This window comes from Astyanax mexicanus, chromosome 1 (assembly GCF_023375975.1).
Source record: "Astyanax mexicanus isolate ESR-SI-001 chromosome 1, AstMex3_surface, whole genome shotgun sequence".
Lineage (NCBI taxonomy): Eukaryota > Metazoa > Chordata > Actinopteri > Characiformes > Acestrorhamphidae > Astyanax > Astyanax mexicanus.
The window spans coordinates 37,719,728-37,740,580 of NC_064408.1; the positions used below are offsets into that span (position 1 = coordinate 37,719,728).

At 37.0% G+C, this 20,853-nt stretch overlaps 1 protein-coding gene across 1 annotated transcript; it reads left to right on the forward strand.

Annotated features, from left to right (window-relative positions):
- The first annotated feature begins 5,640 nt into the window (after window positions 1-5,640).
- On the forward strand, window positions 5,641-12,515 carry igbp1 (immunoglobulin (CD79A) binding protein 1). Its single transcript, XM_007235849.4, has 6 exons — window positions 5,641-5,865; window positions 7,165-7,482; window positions 8,557-8,752; window positions 9,392-9,468; window positions 10,555-10,664; window positions 11,509-12,515. Exons 1-6 carry the CDS (start codon window positions 5,675-5,677, stop codon window positions 11,655-11,657), a joined length of 1,041 nt encoding a protein of 346 aa, XP_007235911.2. The 5' UTR covers window positions 5,641-5,674; the 3' UTR covers window positions 11,658-12,515.
- The last annotated feature ends 8,338 nt before the right edge of the window (window positions 12,516-20,853 follow it).

Here is a 20,853-nt window from a genome sequence, read left to right on the forward strand (position 1 = left end):
ACTGAAAGTAACAGTACACTGCACTGACCTGTAAAATATGCCTATACTACAATTTTTGGTTAGTAGAGCTAACGTTACAGTTAACGTTCTTAAAATATTCAATCTACCAAGTTTTTTCAGAACAATTTTATTTACCTATTTTTAACATTCTGCTAATGCTTCTGCAACGTCACTTGTGTTAAAAGTGTTCGTTTTTAGTTTTGAGAATGTTACTTGTAATATTTCCATAACATTAATATTTATCCAGAAGGGAAGGTTCTAATAACATTGTGATGTAAACAATTTTTATGTCACATGTTTTTAGAACATTACTGGGAGATTAGTTCTGTAACATTACAGGATTACCTTCCTGGGAATCTTTTAAAAACGTTGCAAAACGTTTCTTATAAAGTTTGCTGGGATTATGGCCTCCTGCATTGAATTTGGATGGAATTTATGCTATAGACAAATGTTTAATGCTCACATAAACTTAAGAAATGGAATTTCTCTTTTCTGGCATCCACTATTAGGCGTTGCTCAAATCCTGATAATTCACGCTGACTTGCCATGAGCACAGTGACCAGAAACGCAACAGGCAAGGCATCTCAGCATGGAGTTGTTGAGGTTCCCTGCGACAATCCTGCGATAATCCATGACATGACTTTTAATATTCTCAGACATTTCCTGGAGACTTTGCAAGCAGGGGCGAAGTGTTGATAGAGTGTCCAATTATATCCCACACATTTTTAATCAAGAATTGGTCTGATAATGCATCTAGCAGTGGCATAGCATCTGTGATTTCAAGGCAAGCTCTTGACGTGGCAGCAGTAATCGGACAAGCATTGTCTTGGTGGAATACTTATAGTAGTCCTGTGTCAAGTGTCCGTCTGCCAATGGTACTGGCACTAACAGGATGACTCAGAGAGGTGGTCACACAACATATGTTGGACAATCTCCCGGTTCTTCCTCTTCATGGTTGGTTTGTGTAGGTCTCAAAGAATTATTTTTTATAACCACCCACCATGTTTCATTCCTGTAGGTTAATTCTAAAACTATTTTTAGATAATAAGTGTACATACTGCTATTGTCCAGCATGTTATAAAGTGTAGCATTTATTTTTATATTATATCATTTATATATAAATGTGTTAGTAACTGTGCATGTATTAGCCATATGAATGTTTAGCTCTTCTGGAAGCTAAATCACAACTATGTATGTGTAAGCGGGTGTGATAGATAAAAGAGAAAGAATGGGAGAGATTGATGACCAAGCTCTTGTGTTCGCTGCTTCATCACTGTAGGTTTTTCAACCTGGGGGGTAGGACACACACACACATACACTTCGAATACCTCACATGCCTCTTTTAACTGTTGCATGCTAAATCTGGTGGAGGTGACAATGGTCACTCTGTCCTGAGCAGCCCGGTGCATTCTGGGAAAGCCATTCCTGCATTATGGTGCTGAATATGTATGTAACACTCAGTTTTTGTTAGCTATATTTATTTAAAATAACATTTAAAAGAGTCTCAGTTCATATGGATTATTTAGACATTATTATTTAGAGATTATTTAGATATCTTCATGAGCAATGATTAGTAAAAGGTAACTTTATGTCAAACTCAGAACTTCAACAGTATTTTACTATTTATTTATATTCACTAGCCATGGATGTTGATCTGCACAGTACAAGGTGTGTCACATCTTAACAGCTGATGACAGTTACATATGGCTTTATTTGTGCAAGTAAAGAACATCTCAATTGATCATTTTGTTTATGATTGTTGGTTTAAAATGTATCCCCAGTTTAGATAATAACAGTATTCTCTACTGGCTAGGAGTCCCTATCACATGAGGCTACATGAAGCTTCCTTCTAGCATGTGCTTCCTCCAAGGTATATGGTGTTACAACTAGTAGAAACTAAACAAAGAATGAAGAATGGTAACTGCTAATGCCAGCTATGATCGCACGGATCAGACAATCCCAATAACCCAGAAATAATGAGGCCAGTTATACTTTTCCATAATCCTTGCAAAGACATGGGATCAGCAATCCCTTGTTGACAGCTTCAACACTTTGATGCCAGCCTCTAAAACCCTTGTTTGTGGTTTTAATTAAGAAAAAAAAGAAGAAAAGTACAAAATTGTGCAGCATGGCTGATACTAAATGTATCCAGAGACGTTTTTGTTTTTAGACATAATAATGTTGCAGGAGTGTTTTAACATGATGTAGAAGACTTTCAATGTAAGTGTTCACCACAATACTTGCTTTTTTTGTTTATTTTTCTGGTTTTGGTCTACAAATTCTGTACAAAAACACAGAGCCACGTTTGTCACATGGATGCTTAGTTTGCTTGCCATAACAAGTAATTGACCTCCATACATGAACACACCACACAACAGGTTGGCCAGCACTTAGAATGTGCTGAATGAGCTCTTTCATTAGTGTAATTGCCATAGTGCCATCTATTTATTTAAATATGGAAAAAATAATGTAATAATTGGTGATCACTGCATGTCCAAATTATCACGCTTTTTTATGAAGCTGTGTGGAGTTGTTCAAAAATCTCTAATAGATTTGCTTATGTGTTTCCTAATACTCTCTCAACTTACTGTTTTCTATAAACATGACTGAAAGTGGATATAACTATTTTTAGCTGTGCTAACAGGCTCTTATTTTAAGGAGGAAAATGTCACCAAATTATTGCAGTGTGTGTGCTTTCTGTTAGGGTTGAAAGTGTGCGTAGTGCAGGTGGAGAGGTTAAAGGTCAGGGTAAAAGGTCATGAATGACTTATTGGATGCCAATCACGGTCACTGAAAAAAATACATGGAAACAAAGAGAACTGCCCTAAAGCATTTAGGAGCTTTAAATTAATTGACTACAACATTAATATAAATAAAAAACAACTAAAGATTATAATAATAGTTATTGCAGGATGATGAACCTCATATTTATTGCAACTTTATTACAGAAAAATGCTTACTGTGCTTCAGTGTGTGTTTAATAAAACAGTAAAGTAAAAGGATTTACTTCTATTAACATATTATTTATACTTTAATAAGTACAACTTTTAAATTAACAATATAACCATCAAAGTGTTTGTTTCATTTGATTTTGGTTAACTAGCTTAGTCATGCCAGTCGACAGACATGGTCTTACTGATAATGCTGGCCTTGCTGGTCGACCAGCTTGCTGGATATTTAGCTTGGTTACGCTGACAAAAACTCAGCTCATGACCAAAAAAAAAAAACATACTCTATGCTGATCAGGATTATGTTAACAAGATGTTTCTTCTCAATAACCAGCTGGTCTTGAGCTGGACTTATTTAGCAGCATAAACAAGTTAGATTACCAGCATGTACAAGACTCATACCATCAATAAAAAAAAATACTTTGTGTTGGTCAAGAGTTAAGCTGGTATTGTTCAGTAGGGATATTAGTTTTAGATATTATATTTTACAACTTAATTCTGGTTATTTGTACTTTGAATTTTATTCTTTTTTGTGTAATACATCTTTTTTCAGATACTACTTAAAATACCACATACTTCTACTACCTACAAAAGAAAGAAAAAATTAAATTGGGTGACATCTTAAAGTAGTAGAGATTTGTAGCAAAGTTGGTAGCGTCTGTGTGGGTGGAATTTGGGTTCAGAGGCTGTGTGCTGAGGGCAGTCATGAAGGAACTGTCAAAAGTAGCTGAGAGACCTAGTCAGTGGTTGTGGATAATTGTCTGGTCTGTTGTGTTTACTGTGTTTACTAGTGTTATAGTTTTATGTTACACTTTTGCACTTTATGTTTTCTATTGTATTGTTGTTCCATGTTGCACCATGGTTCTGGAGAAACGGATTGTTACACTGTGTATGTGACGAATTCGTCAGCAGACCCAGCTTGTTTGAATAACACTCCTCATCAGTGTTACAGGAACTAGCACACATATACGCTTGCCCATTCTTCCATCTTTCTTTATTTTATATGGTAACTTTCAGCACTGGAAGACAATATGTACTTTTCTTATTTTTCTTTTTAGCCACAGCACAGAACATCACAGACTCAGATACAGCACATATATGGCAACAACATATAAAACTGCCTACTATATGGCTTTATACACAATATTTTCTAGAGAATATAAAACACAGCTCAGAGTATTATTATAAACTGTCTCTGCGTTACCAAAAGAAGCTTGTACCACAAAATGCACATTAAAATGGATGGACATGAGCACATTTCACAAACTTTATTAAAATATAACAGCACATTAACAGATTAAGATTAAAATATTAAGAGACCTCATACCTGAGGACAAAATGTAATTTTCTTATTTTTCTTTTGACTGAAGTGGCTAAGTTAACACCAAGCTGGGTAAATAAATAAAAATATCTCTCATTAACAAATAATAATAGAATAAGCTCATATACTGCTAGCACAAAGTAGAGGGAAAACAGAGCCTTGTGTTAGTCACACTCAACTTTTTAAAGAGAAGCGAGAAATAAACTCATAAACTCTTAACTATGACCTAAAACTATGGATTCTCCATGAAAATACTTTTTAATATGTCATATAATCGAATTAAGAGCAGTATTTTTAACTTAAAACATGTTTTTGACCACTTTTTATTCATAAAACACGGAGCTTTGCACCTACCTGCAGCATAAAAACTCACAGACTGCTGCAGTGCCCAGGGGACGGTGGCTCAGAAGGATCAACGTAGCGTAGCGTAACTGCAGTTCACCATTTACCAGTAGGGGCCGCCACAACACCATTTTAGAGCATTAAAATGTTTAATTTTATGAAATTGGTCTAAAGCAAAGGTATTTTCTTACTTTGCTACATGTAGCTGTACTCAGATGTAATGAAAATAAAAGCCTCTTGACTTGATAAGAAGGAATGAGGTTAGTTGGGGAATTGTGTTTGAGAGTGTAGACCTAAGCTGTTTGGTGTGTGTAATAGTGGGATAATGGCAGACTTGCAAAATCTGCTGAAGTCACAGGAGTCTACCGCAAATTTCCCAGAATCTAGAACGAGTGGCCTAAGGAGAGAGAAAGAATGGCGCTCCCCACAAGTGCATATTCATGAAGCGCATGCCAAAGAGAGAGGGTTTTGATTGGCCTGTTCTCTGCAAAGAGACTGTAAGTCAGCCAATCAGTGGCAGGCATTTTTTTCCCCCTCCTGGATGCATTCAGGAGCATCATGGCTCCCATCAAAACTCATTTCACCACTGAATTCTCTAAAGTATATCCATGTCTGGTAAAAAAAAACAATGAAAGTCTTGCCAGCTGTACAGTTTGTAATAGTGATTTTAGCATTGCCCACTGTGGACTGCAAAAGGCATGTTGAGGTTAGTTAATGTGAGCCTTCTAAACCGAGGTGTTCTGGGCCTAACTCAGCAAAACACTGATGAAGGGAGGTGCATAACCGATGAACCCTGTAAAGAGCTTGTGGTGTAGCAGATGAGTGAAGGTGAAAGTCATGTGTTTAAGTGTGGAGCTTAAAAAACACTACAATGTCTACTCAAGTTTCTTTTTTTTAATAGAGCACCTGTACTTTGATTCTAGTCTGGCTCTCCAGTACTTTATAACTACATGTCTGTGAGTGAAGCCTCTGTCGCCCTCTGGCTGCCATAACTCAGCCCTGCGGTCTGAAGGGAGCGGAGGTGGTGAGCGGAAGAGACGGAAGCCGCTGAGGATCAGTAAAGATGGCGAGCGCTGAAACAGAGGCCGAGGCGCCGCGTCTCTCCGAGCTTCTGGACGGAGGATGGAAGCTGTTTGAGGAGGTGGAGAGCACCGCGGAGCCCACCGGCTCTAACCCCATACAGGTGAAGGTGAAGCGGGGAATGAAGCAGCTGGAGGAGGCGCTGAGCATGGTGGAGCAGCTGAACCTGTTCAGGTAAACACGACGCTATAGTCCAACTGTCCGTTCCACCTTAAAACACGCAGCGGGTTACGGACCCCAGAACAGAAGTGCTGCATCATTTAAGGTGGAACGGGCGTTTGGAGGGTGAATCTGACTTCAGCTTCAGTGTTTACAGTAAAAACACGAGCAGCGTGACCGCGCTTTCATTTACTGTCGCGTTTCTTCTGACTGTAAACGATAGTTATTTAATTTTTAGAGCTCTTATTGCTGCAGTTTTTAAATTATGCTGTATCCTAGCTAGATAGCTAACGCTAGCTAACCTCCTTAGTCAGTTTATACACATTATTAACGTTACTTACCAAATTATTACTTTGCAATACATTCACTCAACATATAACAACCAAGAACAGTCGATGTAAAAAAGGGGGAAATTGATAACACGTTTATTGACATTTTACTGTACATCCTGGACACTTGTATCTTTACTAAATATCCTAACTTACATATGTTCACTCTTTTATTGTTTATTCTGTATCTCATTATATGCTGAAACCTGTACCTTTTTTCATTGCACTGCCTATTTTATCTGTTTGTTTGTGCATATTTTTTTTACTTTTTCTATTTATCTTATATAGTTATGTGTAGAACTGCAGATTAGATTTTCGTGTATATATATTCTTGTAGTTGGGGTAATTTTCTCTTTTATGGGGGGGGGGGGTTCTCTTTTATGGTGATTTTATTCCCGTCTGAAACGACCATGAGGCAGAATTACCTACTGTTTTTCGCTGAACTCTGTGGACATTCAGTAATTTTATTCCCCACCAGATTTACATATGAGTTTCATCACCTCGCATTTAATAAAATAACTATTTGTCCACTGCTTTGCACCGTGGTTACACTTTGGCTGCATGTTTCCACGAACATTCGGTAAACATGACAGGAAATGGAGGAGCTATTGAACATGTCATGAGACTGAGAAAGCCTAAAAACTCACAGGTCCTCCTGTTTTTTCAATTGCAGTCTGGATGCAATAGTTTTATCACTGAGTAGAAGTGTGGAATATTTTCACACGCATCCCCCTTAGAAACTAAAGCCGTCTGGATGGGGCTTAAGAGAGTGAAATTTTGATGTGTATAAATATTATTTCCTAAAGAGAATCAGTGTGTCTTCTCTAAAAAGTTAAAGCTGGTAGAGCTGCAAAAGGGGGTCCAACTCCTAAAAAGCAGCCAGTTAGGTCATTCTTAAGGCCTCCTGTGGTAAAACTACTACAGCTTTATTATTATTTAAGTGTGGGATTCATAATAGAAAGTGTTGTCTGGTGTTGTGTTTCAGTCGTAACGAGGAGCTGGATGAAGTTGCCACAGCTGATCTGAAGTACCTGTTGTTGCCAGCACTGCTGGCAGCACTGACGCTGAAGCAAGTGAACGCCGCACAGAGGCTGGACCACGTGCAGAAAGCCCGCAGACACTTCATGGACTTCCTGCACAGATGTAAGGACTACAGCATCAGCAGCTTTCACATGCCTGGGGACAGTGAGAGTGTGGAGACCACACCCACAGAGACGGAGCCCGACTCCACAGTTTCTGCCCCACGGCCCCAGCAGCCGGACTTCATTGCCATGGCGACGCAGAGACAGGCCAAAATTGAAAGGTGAGTTGAGTGGTCTCAGTAAAGAACCTGTTTTAATAGGGACTTAAAATGCAGAGTCTTTAAATTCACATATACTGGAAGTATGAGCCAGTATATTTAATATTGCTCATGTAAGCTTCAGCTAAAGCCACCTGAATCTGCATTACAGAAAAATAAAACATTATTTTAAAGTTAATTACAGGTAGGTTATTTAGTGCAGATGTTCAGCAATAATTATGTTGAACAAACATAATATTACACATAATCAGCTTCAGATATTAAGCTAATTTAAACTCTGAGGATTTCCCCACCCCTTACAAATGTTTATTGCTTTTACAGCTGACTAATACCTGGAATGCATTCTAAAAAGATTTTAGCCACATGCATGTACACTTGGCAGTCAATGCATTTTTGGTTAGGTGAATTAAAATTGAATTGTTGTGTAGTAGAAAATTTGCAGATTTGCTTTTTGTGTTAAAGATTACTTGACCTTTTTTGTACTAGAGCAGGTGCTCTCATCAAAAACTCAGTTCAGTAGTCTCTGGGTACTCTTACACTTAATCTGTTTCAGTGTTTTCAGTGGTCTTAGATAGTTGAGTTATGTTTATTTTGCATATCTGAATACACCAAAATCAATAAACCTCAGGCCCAAAACAAACTTCTCCAGAGGTGTGAGCACAGTTTGTTTGTGTACTCCTAACGGCACAATAAGTCACAAACCTATATTAATGCCCAGTCTTGCAAAAAACTATGAATAAGTAATACTAATAAAAATTACCATGATATACTGTGAAACTGCCAGAATCTTAGATATACATTTTTGTACCCCTTATTTCGCCTTGCGTATTTTTAAAAGTTTGTTTTTCTGTCTTTGTGTTAAAAATTCTGTGAGTCTGTGAATTATATAAAGTCATTTCATATAATTAAAATCAAAATGCTTCTTACTGTATGTAATAGCAGAGTTTAATTTGCATTTCTTGCCATAGGAACATTAAATAAAAATAAATAAATTGATGTTTTACATTGTAAAAAAAAAAAAAAAAAAATCCGAATAGAATGATGTTTTGTATGATGTTTGTTTTTGTATCCTGTCAGGTTCAAGCAGCGAAAAGAGGCAGAGGCTAAGCTAGCAGAGTTGCGTACGGCAGTTGAAGGTGGGTCAGCAGATGATGAAGTTGTAAGGGAGTTTTACCTTCTTCAGGCGCGCAGGTGGATTAACATCGCCATCGAGGAGATTGACTCTATCGACCAGGAGATGCAGATACTCAAGAGGATGGATGTTCTCAAACAGGTCCTGCGGGGTTTAATTTATTTAAAATATCATAAGTCTTGACATCTTGCATATACTGTACATCAGATGATGTTGACTATAAATAAGTATTAGAGATTGACCAGTCACTGATGTTTGGCCCGGTAATGATCAAGTGTGAGGCTGGACTTTTTTTTCCGGCAAACTTTGTTAAGCAGGGCTTTGGTCATGCTGAGATAGTGTAAGTTACCCTTTGGAATCGACCATGTTTTAAAAACACATCACCAAGAATGTAATTTTTTTTTTGCAGACGTCCACTGTGGCACTCCGAGTGTAAACACAACTAAATATTTAGGTTGACGTAATTACTTTAGCTTTCTGACAGCTGCTGCTTTATATTTGGAGTAGTTAAATGGGGGCCGTGTTCTAATAATTACTGTATGAGTGTCAGTGAGTATTCAGCTAGTGGTGTTAAAAGACTTTACACTAGTTAATGAAGTTCAGCACTGATTTTTTTAAACATCTTGTGATCAAGGAGCCTTGTGCAGTTGAAGGACTTCTTAACATTAAGAAATCTTGTTACTGTAAAATATAAAGGATGGCTTGAGTTTCCATTTTGATAAATGAAACAGGGTGTCTGGTGACCAGGACTGACTGAACTGATTTTTCTTTTCATTGCAGACTCCAGCCCAGCCACCTCATTCAAGAAGACCTCCCATGAAGCCTTTCATTCTAACTAAAGATGCAGTACAGGCAAAGTATGTGCATTAATGTGTGTATATATGCAAATACAGCAGTTGTATGTTTGTAAAAAACAAAAACAAACAAACAAAAAAACGTGTTTTAAAAAAAAAAAGAGGAATCCAGCAGAAAATGGACTTGAGGTGTAGTGAAACATGATTAAGTACATACTTTTTTTCAGAGGGCTCTGACATTTAAAACAAGGCATTGAAAACTTTGAAAGTGCACAGTTTTCTAATAAACTCTGTGTATACACACACAGTACGGTGAGGTGAGTTCTCCAGGCACCACTATCTTGAAATTAAGTAACGATATTCAACTGACGAGCATAAACATATAGGTTGGATAGGGGAACAGATTGCATTTGTGTACACTGCCACATTTTTTAGGGCTGGTATATTTTGTTATTACAAAGCAACATATTTTAGTTATTAATGTAAAACATGTCTTATAATTTAGTTACTCTTTAAGACATATTTTAAGTGGTCTAAAATCTACCTCTGGTAGATAACCTCTGGCGTGTGTGAGCATCTTTTGTAATTGTTGTGTAATGTTTAGGTGCAGCTATTAAAAATTCTAGTGTTGTAAGAGATGTACAGTATTTACAGCATCTGTTATTGACTGATGTTCATTACAGGAAGCTTTTAATGAAGTTGCCAGTTAAAATTGAACTGAATTGAACAGTTTAATACGTTTATAATGATTGATTAATTTTAGCATTCTAGTATGCACATTCCTATTGTGAACTCTGTATCACAAAACAGATTCAATTTCTGCATGACACTATGCTTTTAAAAAGCATTAATTGTATGAGGGGCACTCACTGCTCACTTTTAGGATATGCCATTAATTAATCATCATTATTATTATATCCATTAAGTTAGTTCTGTTGGACCTTCATTCTGTTTCCATCATCTTGAGGAGCTGGACTTGGGTTTTTGGCACTTATAAAAATCTTCTTTCAACCAATAAAAGCAGAGTAGTTACTTCATTGGAATGATTATTAAGATTTTAGCTTATTTTAGATGATGGCGCATACAGCTGTAACAATCAGCCATATTATTGATGTAGAAAAGTTTAATTACTGTCTCTGTGTCTGTCAGGGTTTTTGGAGCTGGTTACCCAAGTCTCGCCACTATGACTGTGGATGACTGGTATGATCAGCACAGAAGAAAAGGATGCTTACCTGACCAAGGAATCCCACAGAGTTCAGGTACACACATCTACATGAACAGGGAGCATCACAGACACACACACACATCCACCTTTATTTTGGCACTATAGCTGCAAGGCTAATGTACTTCCATAAATGAAGCTTTTTCCCATTAATTCTTATAATTCTTATCAAAATATTCTTAGAGTTGAGGCAGTAAGGACAATGTTAATAAAATGCATTGTTTCTTATATTTACTTTGATGTTTATTTAATTGCAAACAGAATATTAACTTTATATTATTTGTTAATATACATCTATTCTACCATCCATCAGACGGCATTAAGAACGGTCATTCAGCAGTAGCTGTTAAAACTACATGCACAATAGTTTACTTTGGCAAACCTTTGTCAAACACTAGAAAACATGAATGTAACTTAAAAAATGACTGTGCAAAACAGAAGCTTTAGGGTATGGAATGTATTACAGGTCTGGCAGGCAGGAATGGTCATATATTAACAAATATATTGACCAGACTAAACCAATAATGTAACTAGTAATCAGCTTAAATTACTTTTCTAAGGTTAAATTAGCCATGTTAATTGTTTATGACACGTTAATTTTATTTTTATTAACTACATTAGACTTGTAGTTCCAGCACTGAGCAAGGTTTGGAGGGGGAGGTTGAGGAGAAATGTATGGATTCATATTGCCCAACACACCTGATTCAACTAATCAGTTACTTAACAAGAGTTGCAGTGGGTGTGTAAGTGTAGATATACTTCTAAAATGTGCTGCATGGGGTGGGGTGGGGGTCAGTTGCTAGAATTACACAGGTTTAATGAGTTCAATGCATTGCAAACATTTTTTGCCATAATGTTTGTGTGCGCATGTGTGTGTTTAGCTGACGTGGACGCAGAGGAGCGAGAACGGGAGGAGAAAGAGCGGAGAGAAGAAGTGGATGACGAAGAGGCTTTACAGAAAGCCAGAGACTGGGACAATTGGAAGGACACACACCGTAGAGGATATGGCAACCGCAAGAACATGGGCTGAAAACCCGCACACCCAAAAGCAAGAACTCTGGGTGGCCTTACATAGATGTACACACTGACATACCCACACTATGAAAGGACACACTGAAGAGGATTTTGCAGCCCCAACCTCTTAAAAGGAGAGACTTTGGATGGCCTCACACTATAGAAACCATGGGTTGAATATTTAAATGAACACACACACACCAACAGCAAAGATGCTGGACAGCCTTACACATACATACATACCTACCCACACACACACCATTTATTCAGTTTAAACTAGAAACACAGCAATTGTGTAGAGAACATGGCAACTGTAAGAACATGTACAAAACAAGAAGACACACACACAACATTCTCTTTCTCCAAAAATAAATGGTGTAAAATGCTGACTGTGTGTGTTTAAGAACAATAGAGAGAATATTAGATAAGTTAAGACAATGTATCCTGGTATTTATACTGGATGTCTGGTAGAATAAAATAAGAAGAGTCAGTTAAGGCACACTGAAACTGTTCAGTTCTAAACACAATTGATTAACAGCATTTGTAATCATTTGTACGTTTAGAGTATAAGTTACTGATATTCATAAGACTAAGCAGTGTGAAATTAAACCCAGTTTGTAATGTAATGGATGGCAGAAAGTGTACAGCCCTTCTAATTGACCCAACAGAATATGGGCTTTTAGAACAAGTCAGGTTCTAGAGAGAAAATTTGATAAAATAAAAAAATAACTTGTTTCTGGTTTACCATCACAATACCATGGCTTAATTCTTTCCATACCATTTAACCATTATTGTGATTCTGTAGTAGTCTAATGCCAACCACACACTGGAACACTTTGAAAAGACTTTTTTTTATTAAAGTCTTAAACTCACATCTAAAGACTGCTTGTCTTTACTTTGCAACTTCTGAGAAATCTTCAAGGTCATTATTTGCAAGGCTGCAACTAGATACCTTTTGGGGTTATTCATCATCATGCTTTCATTGTGTGCAGAAATTTATTTGTAAAACAGCTCCATCTGCTGTGTCTGATCTACACACCACACACTGACACCACCACCATGCCAGTGTCACTAAGTGGCCCACCCTCTGTATTACCTGCTCTGCTGTAGTATAAAAATAGCCATTTCAGGATGTTGGGGTAAACAGAAGTGGGCTAATCGACAAATGTTTGCACTCATTATCGTTTCACAACACCCCAGGTCTATTTCACACAGGATTTATTTATTTATTTATTTTATATATAAATTACCTAGTCAAATAGTGTTCTCCTTTTTAAATTGAGGACTTGTGAAAATCTGACATTTTAGGTTAGATGTCTATAAAAAGGTAGAACATTCAACATACAGTGATGTGTCTTTTTGTGAGTGGATTTTGTTGAATTGTATCTAGCAACACTAAAAAGCTAGGTTGCTAATGGCTACAGAAGATGAATTCTCTACAACAAATCAAAATGTTCACCACAGTTCCCAAACACAAAGCTAAGTATTAGATCTTGTTTTTTCATGAATTCCTGTAAACTGCTAATGTTTTAGCACAGGAATCTTGATCAAATAAGCTTAATTTAGGTATAGTGTTTGAGTGTTGTAATAAACTACAGTAATATTTTAATATAGCCTTCATATTCTGGTTGGATGCAGTGGTAGTAAGTCAACACTGCTTAACCAGGAGGACACAGGTGCTTGTGAACACAGACAACCTGAGAGATGGAGGAATCACTGCAGATGAAATGTGAATTCACTGTACTGTAGAAATCTCCTATTAGAATAAAGAACAGTAGGGCTTATGTGAAAGATTATGGGTCTGTGTTTTTACCTGCAATATCAAATTATCATTTATGTTAATAAAATATTAGTATGTTTTTAAATAATATTTTGTCATATTTGTATTTTGGTGGAGGGCAGAGGCATCCCGGATTTTTCAGTGTGGATTTAGAGCAGGGGTAGCAGTTCCAGTCTATAAGAGCAAGGAATCCAGCTCTAAACTTCCCTGACCCTGACTTACAAAATGCTATAATGAATTGATCAGAAATTAGTGGTGGTTCCTGTTCACTCTCAAAACTCTGCAATATAAAACAATACACAGTCACTAAGGAATTAAGTTCACTGTCAGCATGTTTGTGGATAAGGAAGAGGCTGGATCCATGAAAATGATGTAAAGTGCTGTGAAAAAGCCAATTCCATCACCCCAGGTCATCACCCTCGGTGCATTTGTTCTGCATAAATGGAAACAACAATCCATAAGAATTTTAGAATCCATAAGAACAGAAACTTAAAACTACGACCTATTGCAGTTCATTTTCTAATACTCACCTTAGGTGTGCAAAACATTCACACAGTTCATCGGCAACCTTCCCGGGAAAACTTTTCACACAGTCTGAACATAAACAAAAGATAGTTGACAGTTTAGCAAATCAGCTGAAGAAGAAAGAGTAGACTGTAGAGATTATACTATATATATATATATATTGAAAAGTGTGTTTTTAAAATAATCTGCAAAAATAAGGTTAAATTGACAGACAGCACAACTTTGACTTGATGGGAGCAGTCCTATGTCACAGTACTAGCATGTCACTGTGTTGGTCAGTGATTGTGCTTCATTTTCACCCATTAAAACACCAGAAAACAACAGTCTGCACATGCTACAGCACCAAGCTAAAAAAGGTTTAGTCTTCCATTAGTTTACACTTATTTACAAGCTTATTACAAGCTTATTTATCAAATAAAAAAATCACTCTTCAAATGAATCACTAATGTATGCACTTGCTAATTAGCTACTTCTAAAGACAATAAACATTAACTGACTCTCATCTTCACACCCTGCCTGTAATAATCAGCATGTAAAAGTGTTATATCACTGTTTACCCACTAGTTACACTGAAACAGGGGCTATATAAGGCACAGACCTTGTCTACGTGGCTTCTTTATTGTGAGTCTTCAAAAATTAGAAAATCCCCTGAAAAAACAGAAAACCTTCCGTTTAGACCAGCACTGATTTCCCTGGACTCCTTGGAATCATTTTATATGGGTAAGTGATGGTGAAGCTACCAGCTGTAGTCAGTCAAGATCACTTACAAGAAATTAGGAGGCTGCGGGCTTCACAAGTTAAATAACATTTTTAAACTGAAGCAGTGATCTCTGTGGTTGTATGCAGGTCATGTTTTTGACACTTAATGTATCATTTTAACCTCATGTTAATGTTAGAAAACAGTGCGTCCAGCTCCCCCCACTTTGTTAGCGTCATGCCGTCCAGTCCCCGCCCACTTTGTCAGCATCCTGTCTTAGCTCCGCCTCTGAACGGAAGTAAACAATGTACAGGGTAGTTAGCGGACTTTAAATATAATGTGCCGCGTTGTCCGGCTTGTCACTCCCCGATCTGTACCCCTGCCCGATTTGTGCCGCGCATGCGCATGCATGCGCACTGCAAACTGAGCGAGATGAGCAGGGGCACAGATCGGGTAGGTAATGCCAAGGTGTACTTCCGCCCACACTGTCGCAAACAGCTCGTACACTGTGGTGTCAAAATTAAGGATTTTAAGTTTTACAGAGCTGTGCAGAGTACATTTTCGTTAAATTCAGCATTCACGCCATCCTCCAACGAAGGAATGGGCAAGGAAAGTGTGTGTGTGTGTGTGTGTGTGTGTGTGCGTGTGTGTTGAGAGAGATATGGGTTCGCTCTCATGCTTTTTCTGAGAGTAAAATAAACTGATATTTTGATGAATGTGTTGTACCTGTTATTTATAATAATTTTCTGTGTATTTTAAGAATAAAAAGAATTTTTAAATGTGAAGTAATTTACAGACTTGGTATATGTAACAAAAAATAAATAAAAACACCGCAGGCTCACACATTTTAACAGATTATTTTCGATTTTTAATTATTTTAAACACCTATCTGTCTATCTAGAATTCAGAAAACGGAAGTTAAGCTTGATCAGCGATCTCACAGCGCCGACAACTGTTGACAGCCGTGGCTGCCCGATCTGCGCCCCCTGCTCAGTGTGCAGTGCGCATGCGCGGCACAAATCGGGCAGGGGGTACAGATCGGGGAGTGACACGGCTTAAATACTGTGTGTATACACTACAAGCTTGCGACTGACAAGGCGTGGCGTGGACAAAGTGGGTGGGACTGGACGCGCTGGACGACCACCTCTCTTGGTCGGACCAAAATCCTGTCCTTTCGTCCGGACCGTGGTTCGCGGCCCCTTTCACACCTGCTACTTTATGGAGGACCAAAACTGGCAAAATTAAAAATAAATAAATAAATAAAAACTAGTAAATCACTCAATAAAAGTAATATGGTGGATAAAAACGGTAAAAAAAAATTAATTAATGTAAAAATAAATGTCTTAATAAATTATTTATGGATTTCTTTATTAACATTATTTAATTTTTCTTTTGATTTATTTGTTTATTTATTTACATGACTATTTATTTCTGCATTCATTTATTTCCCGATTTATTTATTTCTGTATTCATTTATTTCCCGATTTATTTATTTCTGTTTTTCCTTGTGCTTATATTGTAATGAAGGGGCGTGTTTTTCACATACCGGCTTGGCAATCAAGCCCAGAGAAAGAGGAGCTGATGTGAGTAAGTTAGAAGAGTCCAGGAGCTGAAATGTCGGGGTGAAGGTAGGTATCGGATCTGCTTAGAGAGGCAGCTGCTCGCCTTGATGAAATGGATCAGAGTACGTATTACTAGATAAGTGATCTTTATTAAATAATCTTTATAAATCTCATTCACTAAACGGCCACGTTCAGACCAAGTTCTTGAGCGCTAGGCAAATACATGTAAAAGTGACCTGAATTAGCGTTATGCTAGCGCAGGGGTACTCGAACTCCAGCCTGGATCCAAACCTAAATGAGGTGGACTAAGCATATACTTTACGTGATCATAGTCCAGTTACGGAGAGAAAAATACTTAGATATGCAGTACAAAGAAACGTTTTCCTAACAGTAGGCTGTATTCAACCGCGGTCACGCCATCTGCACTTAGAAAACGCTCGGTCGCGCTATCTACACCGAAAACTCTAGTGCGCGTCTAAACCGTGTTTTACGGTAGCCGCGTGCACAGCGCACCCGGAGGAGCAGAGACTGAAGCGCTTCTCGTGCAGAGACTGAAAATGGAACAGAAACTAGTTTTACACCTAAATAAATATGATTTAACGAGGTCTAATCCACAAATATACACCAGAAAGACCACTGCTTATCTGTAGAACAGTGTAAAGTTTTGGAAATGTTTGGAAAGTGATATTACTGTACATTTGCGTAGGAACCGAAAAAGGTGGATTTGTTCCCCCCCCCCCAAATGAAATAGTTTCGCTCAGATCAGCTGTACTATTAATGAGGAGACAGGTGACCGCTGAGTAAATGGGAAATCTCTTAATGCCGGAATTAAGTCCCGCCTCTCAGTAGAAACAGCCAATCAGCTTGCTGGTTTTGCGGCGTGCGCAGGAGAGTGTGCTGGTGGGGGGGAAGCCCCTCCTCCGCTGTGAGATTAAGCAGCGCGATCGGAATGCAGCAGATGGTTTTAAACCAGGTATCCAGCGATTTTTCTAACAGAAAGGTAACGGTAGGCTAACCATATAAGCCATGTAAACTGCTATGTTTCTGATAGCTGGTTAAAAATGCACTAATCAAAACATACAGATCAAACCAACTCTGCGCTTAATAAAATACAGCCTGTAACAGTCAGTTAGCTTAACTTTTGAATTAGCTTTGGAATTAGTTTAGTTTAAGAAAAACAAAACTATATAGCCTAATGTTCAGCTGATCAGCTAATAACTATTTAATTTTCATTCATTTAGGTAACTAGTCAGCTAGAAGCTGGATGGAGATAATAGCTAGAATTTAGTACAACACTGGGTAATGTTGGTAGTTTAAAGCAGTTTCTTAACTCTAATCACTGCCCTTAAATTTGTTTTCCACCAGATCCAACTGATTAGCTAATAAACAGTCCTTTACTGAGTTTACCTGTTAAAATCTCTTAGCCCCCTATGGATCCTAAATCAATCATTATGTATGTCCAGCAGTGTATAAGACACATCATACCATCACTTACTTTATTAAGTGCATTTAAAGCAGAGGAAGCTCTAGAATATGCAGAACAGAGGTAATATGCAGTAGAATATGTAAGAACAGGGTTAAGAAACATCTGATCTTGTAGTTTACAGTAAGACCACATGTCCTGACGTCTAACTTTTATAATAACTCCTGACAAAAATCCCTATGAAACGTAAAGTTACATTCTTTTTCATAAAAGGACACCATGATAAGAAGTGCTTTCAGTAGAAACAATTAAAAGTGGGACACAATGCTACTCAGTTTGGAGAAAATGTAAATATACAACATACAATACATAATTAATAATAATATTAATCAAATCTGTTATATTATTTTAAATATTAGGTGATAACTGATCAGTTTTTGTCATATGTATATAATTCAGACCTTTCACGTATATTTTTTTCTAGCAACAATAAATGTAATGTGGAGTAACCTGTTTAGGTTGTTAAATCTCCTTTACTTGGATGTAAATAATAATAAACAGAATACAGAAAAAAATATTATTTGGGATTAAAAATAATTCTGCAAATGTTTTTCTAGGAAACTATAGGGTGGGCTTTGGTTCATAATAGCAAATGTGTCCCCCCCCCAATATCAAACCCGCTCCTACGCCCTTGTTACTGTATCATTTTGGTGTAATTGGATACCAAACTTAGGAAAAATGTCTATTTGGTTGTGCATAAACCACATTTTGGAGTCCTATAATACCAGTAAATCAAATTATTATCAAATGCCACCACAATAGTCTTGAAGAACACATTCCATACTATTAATGACATGAGTAACAAAGAGTATTACTGTATTGTTCTGGACTAATTGGATACCAAACTTAGAAAAAATGTCTATTTGGTTGTGCAAAAACCAGATTTTTTCTAAGTTTGCTATCCAATTAGTCCAAAATAATACAGTAATATTCTTGGATAACAATTTGATTTACTAGTATTATAAAACTCCAAAATGTGGTTTAAGCACAACCGAATAGATATTTTTTCTAAGTTTGGTATCCAATTACTTCAAAATTATACAATAATATTCTGTGTTACTCATGTTATTAATAGTATGGAATGTGTTCTTTAAGGCTGTCTTGGTGTCATTGGATAACAATTTGATTTGCTGGTTTTATAGGACTCTGAAATCTGGTTTATGCACAACCAAATAGATATTTTTCCTAAGTTTGGTATCCAATTACACCAAAATGATACAGTAATCACTTCAAACATATATCTGGGATACATGAGAATAAGATCTCTAAGAATTTAGTGCTGTGATATGATAACCATTTGATTTGCTTATTTAATAGCTCTCCAAACATTTCCAAAACTTTACACTGTTCTACAGATAAGCAGTGGTCTTTCTGGTGTATATTTGTGGATTAGACCTCGTTAAATCATATTTATTTAGGTGTAAAACTAGTTTCTGTTCCATTTTCAGTCTCTGCACGAGAAGCGCTTCAGTCTCTGCTCCTCCGGGTGCGCTGTGCACGCGGCTACCGTAAAACACGGTATAGACGCGCACTAGAGTTTTCGGTGTAGATAGCGCGACCGAGCGTTTTCTAAGTGCAGATGGCGTGACCGCGGTTGAATACAGCCTACTGTTAGGAAAACGTTTCTTTGTACTGCATATCTAAGTATTTTTCTCTCCGTAACTGGACTATGATCACGTAAAGTATATGCTTAGTCCACCTCATTTAGGTTTGGATCCAGGCTGGAGTTCGAGTACCCCTGCGCTAGCATAACGCTAATTCAGGTCACTTTTACATGGATTTGCCTAGCGCTCAAGAACTTGGTCTGAACGTGGCCGTTTAGTGAATGAGATTTATAAAGATTATTTAATAAAGATCACTTATCTAGTAATACGTACTCTGATCCATTTCATCAAGGCGAGCAGCTGCCTCTCTAAGCAGATCCGATACGTATACCTTCACCCCGACATTTCAGCTCCTGGACTCTTCTAACTTACTCACATCAGCTCCTCTTTCTCTGGGCTTGATTGCCAAGCCGGTATGTGAAAAACACGCCCCTTCATTACAATATAAGCACAAGGAAAAACAGAAATAAATAAATAGGGAAATAAATGAATACAGAAATAAATAAATCGGGAAATAAATGAATGCAGAAATAAATAGTCATGTAAATAAATAAACAAATAAATCAAAAGAAACATTAAATAATGTTAATAAAGAAATCCATAAATAACAATTTATTAAGACAATTTTTTTAAATATATGTATTTATTTTTACATTAGTTAATTTTTTTTACCGTTTTTATCCACCATATTACTTGTATTGAGTGATTTACGAGTTTTAATTTATTTATTTATTTTTAATTTTGGCAGTTTTGGTCCTCCATACTACTTTGGTTCGGACCAAACGAGGCAGGTGTGAAAGCACCCTTAGTCTAAAATCACTTGGTTTCATGCAACAAGTTGTCCACTAGGAGGCACCATACAAAAACATTCTGAAGCTGGAAACTGAACACCATAACATTTCTTTTGATGCAAGCATCTCAGAGGAATAACATTTGTGAAAAGTACTGATAAATACAGTTTGTTGTTTATTTTCCATTAAACACATTTTGTTTTAAATGAAATTTTACACATTCTCTGTTGGTAACAGTTCAAAACTGCAGGCAGGCCAGTCTAATACATGAACCCTCTTTTTCCACAGCCATGCCTTTGTAATGTGGAACGTTCCTAAAAAACATTCAGTCTTAAAGTAAGCACGTGCTGTTCTAAGATCAATAGCATGGGACATGATATTGGTTCCTATCCTATTACCTTTGGAATGTTATGAATGAACCAATGAAAAAGGTTCCAGAACTCCTTTTTTAAACATTATATTTTACACTGATGTCCACTGAATGTAAGGTTTTTCCTCTCCTATTTAAAAAGGATAATTTTAGATAACGTTTATATTATATATTTCCTTATATTATACAACATACAAAAAAATATGGTGCTGTATTGGTTTATATTATAAGCCTCATTTAAAAAAAAAATAAGACAAAAGTCTGTAATACAGACAATGCTTCTAAAACTAGTTGGATAAATGTCTGCAAAACACACCACCACCATTCCTAAAGGGAGTTCAGGTTCACATTTCTGAAATAATCAAAGCGGTCGAATTACAGAAACACACAACTTTAGATC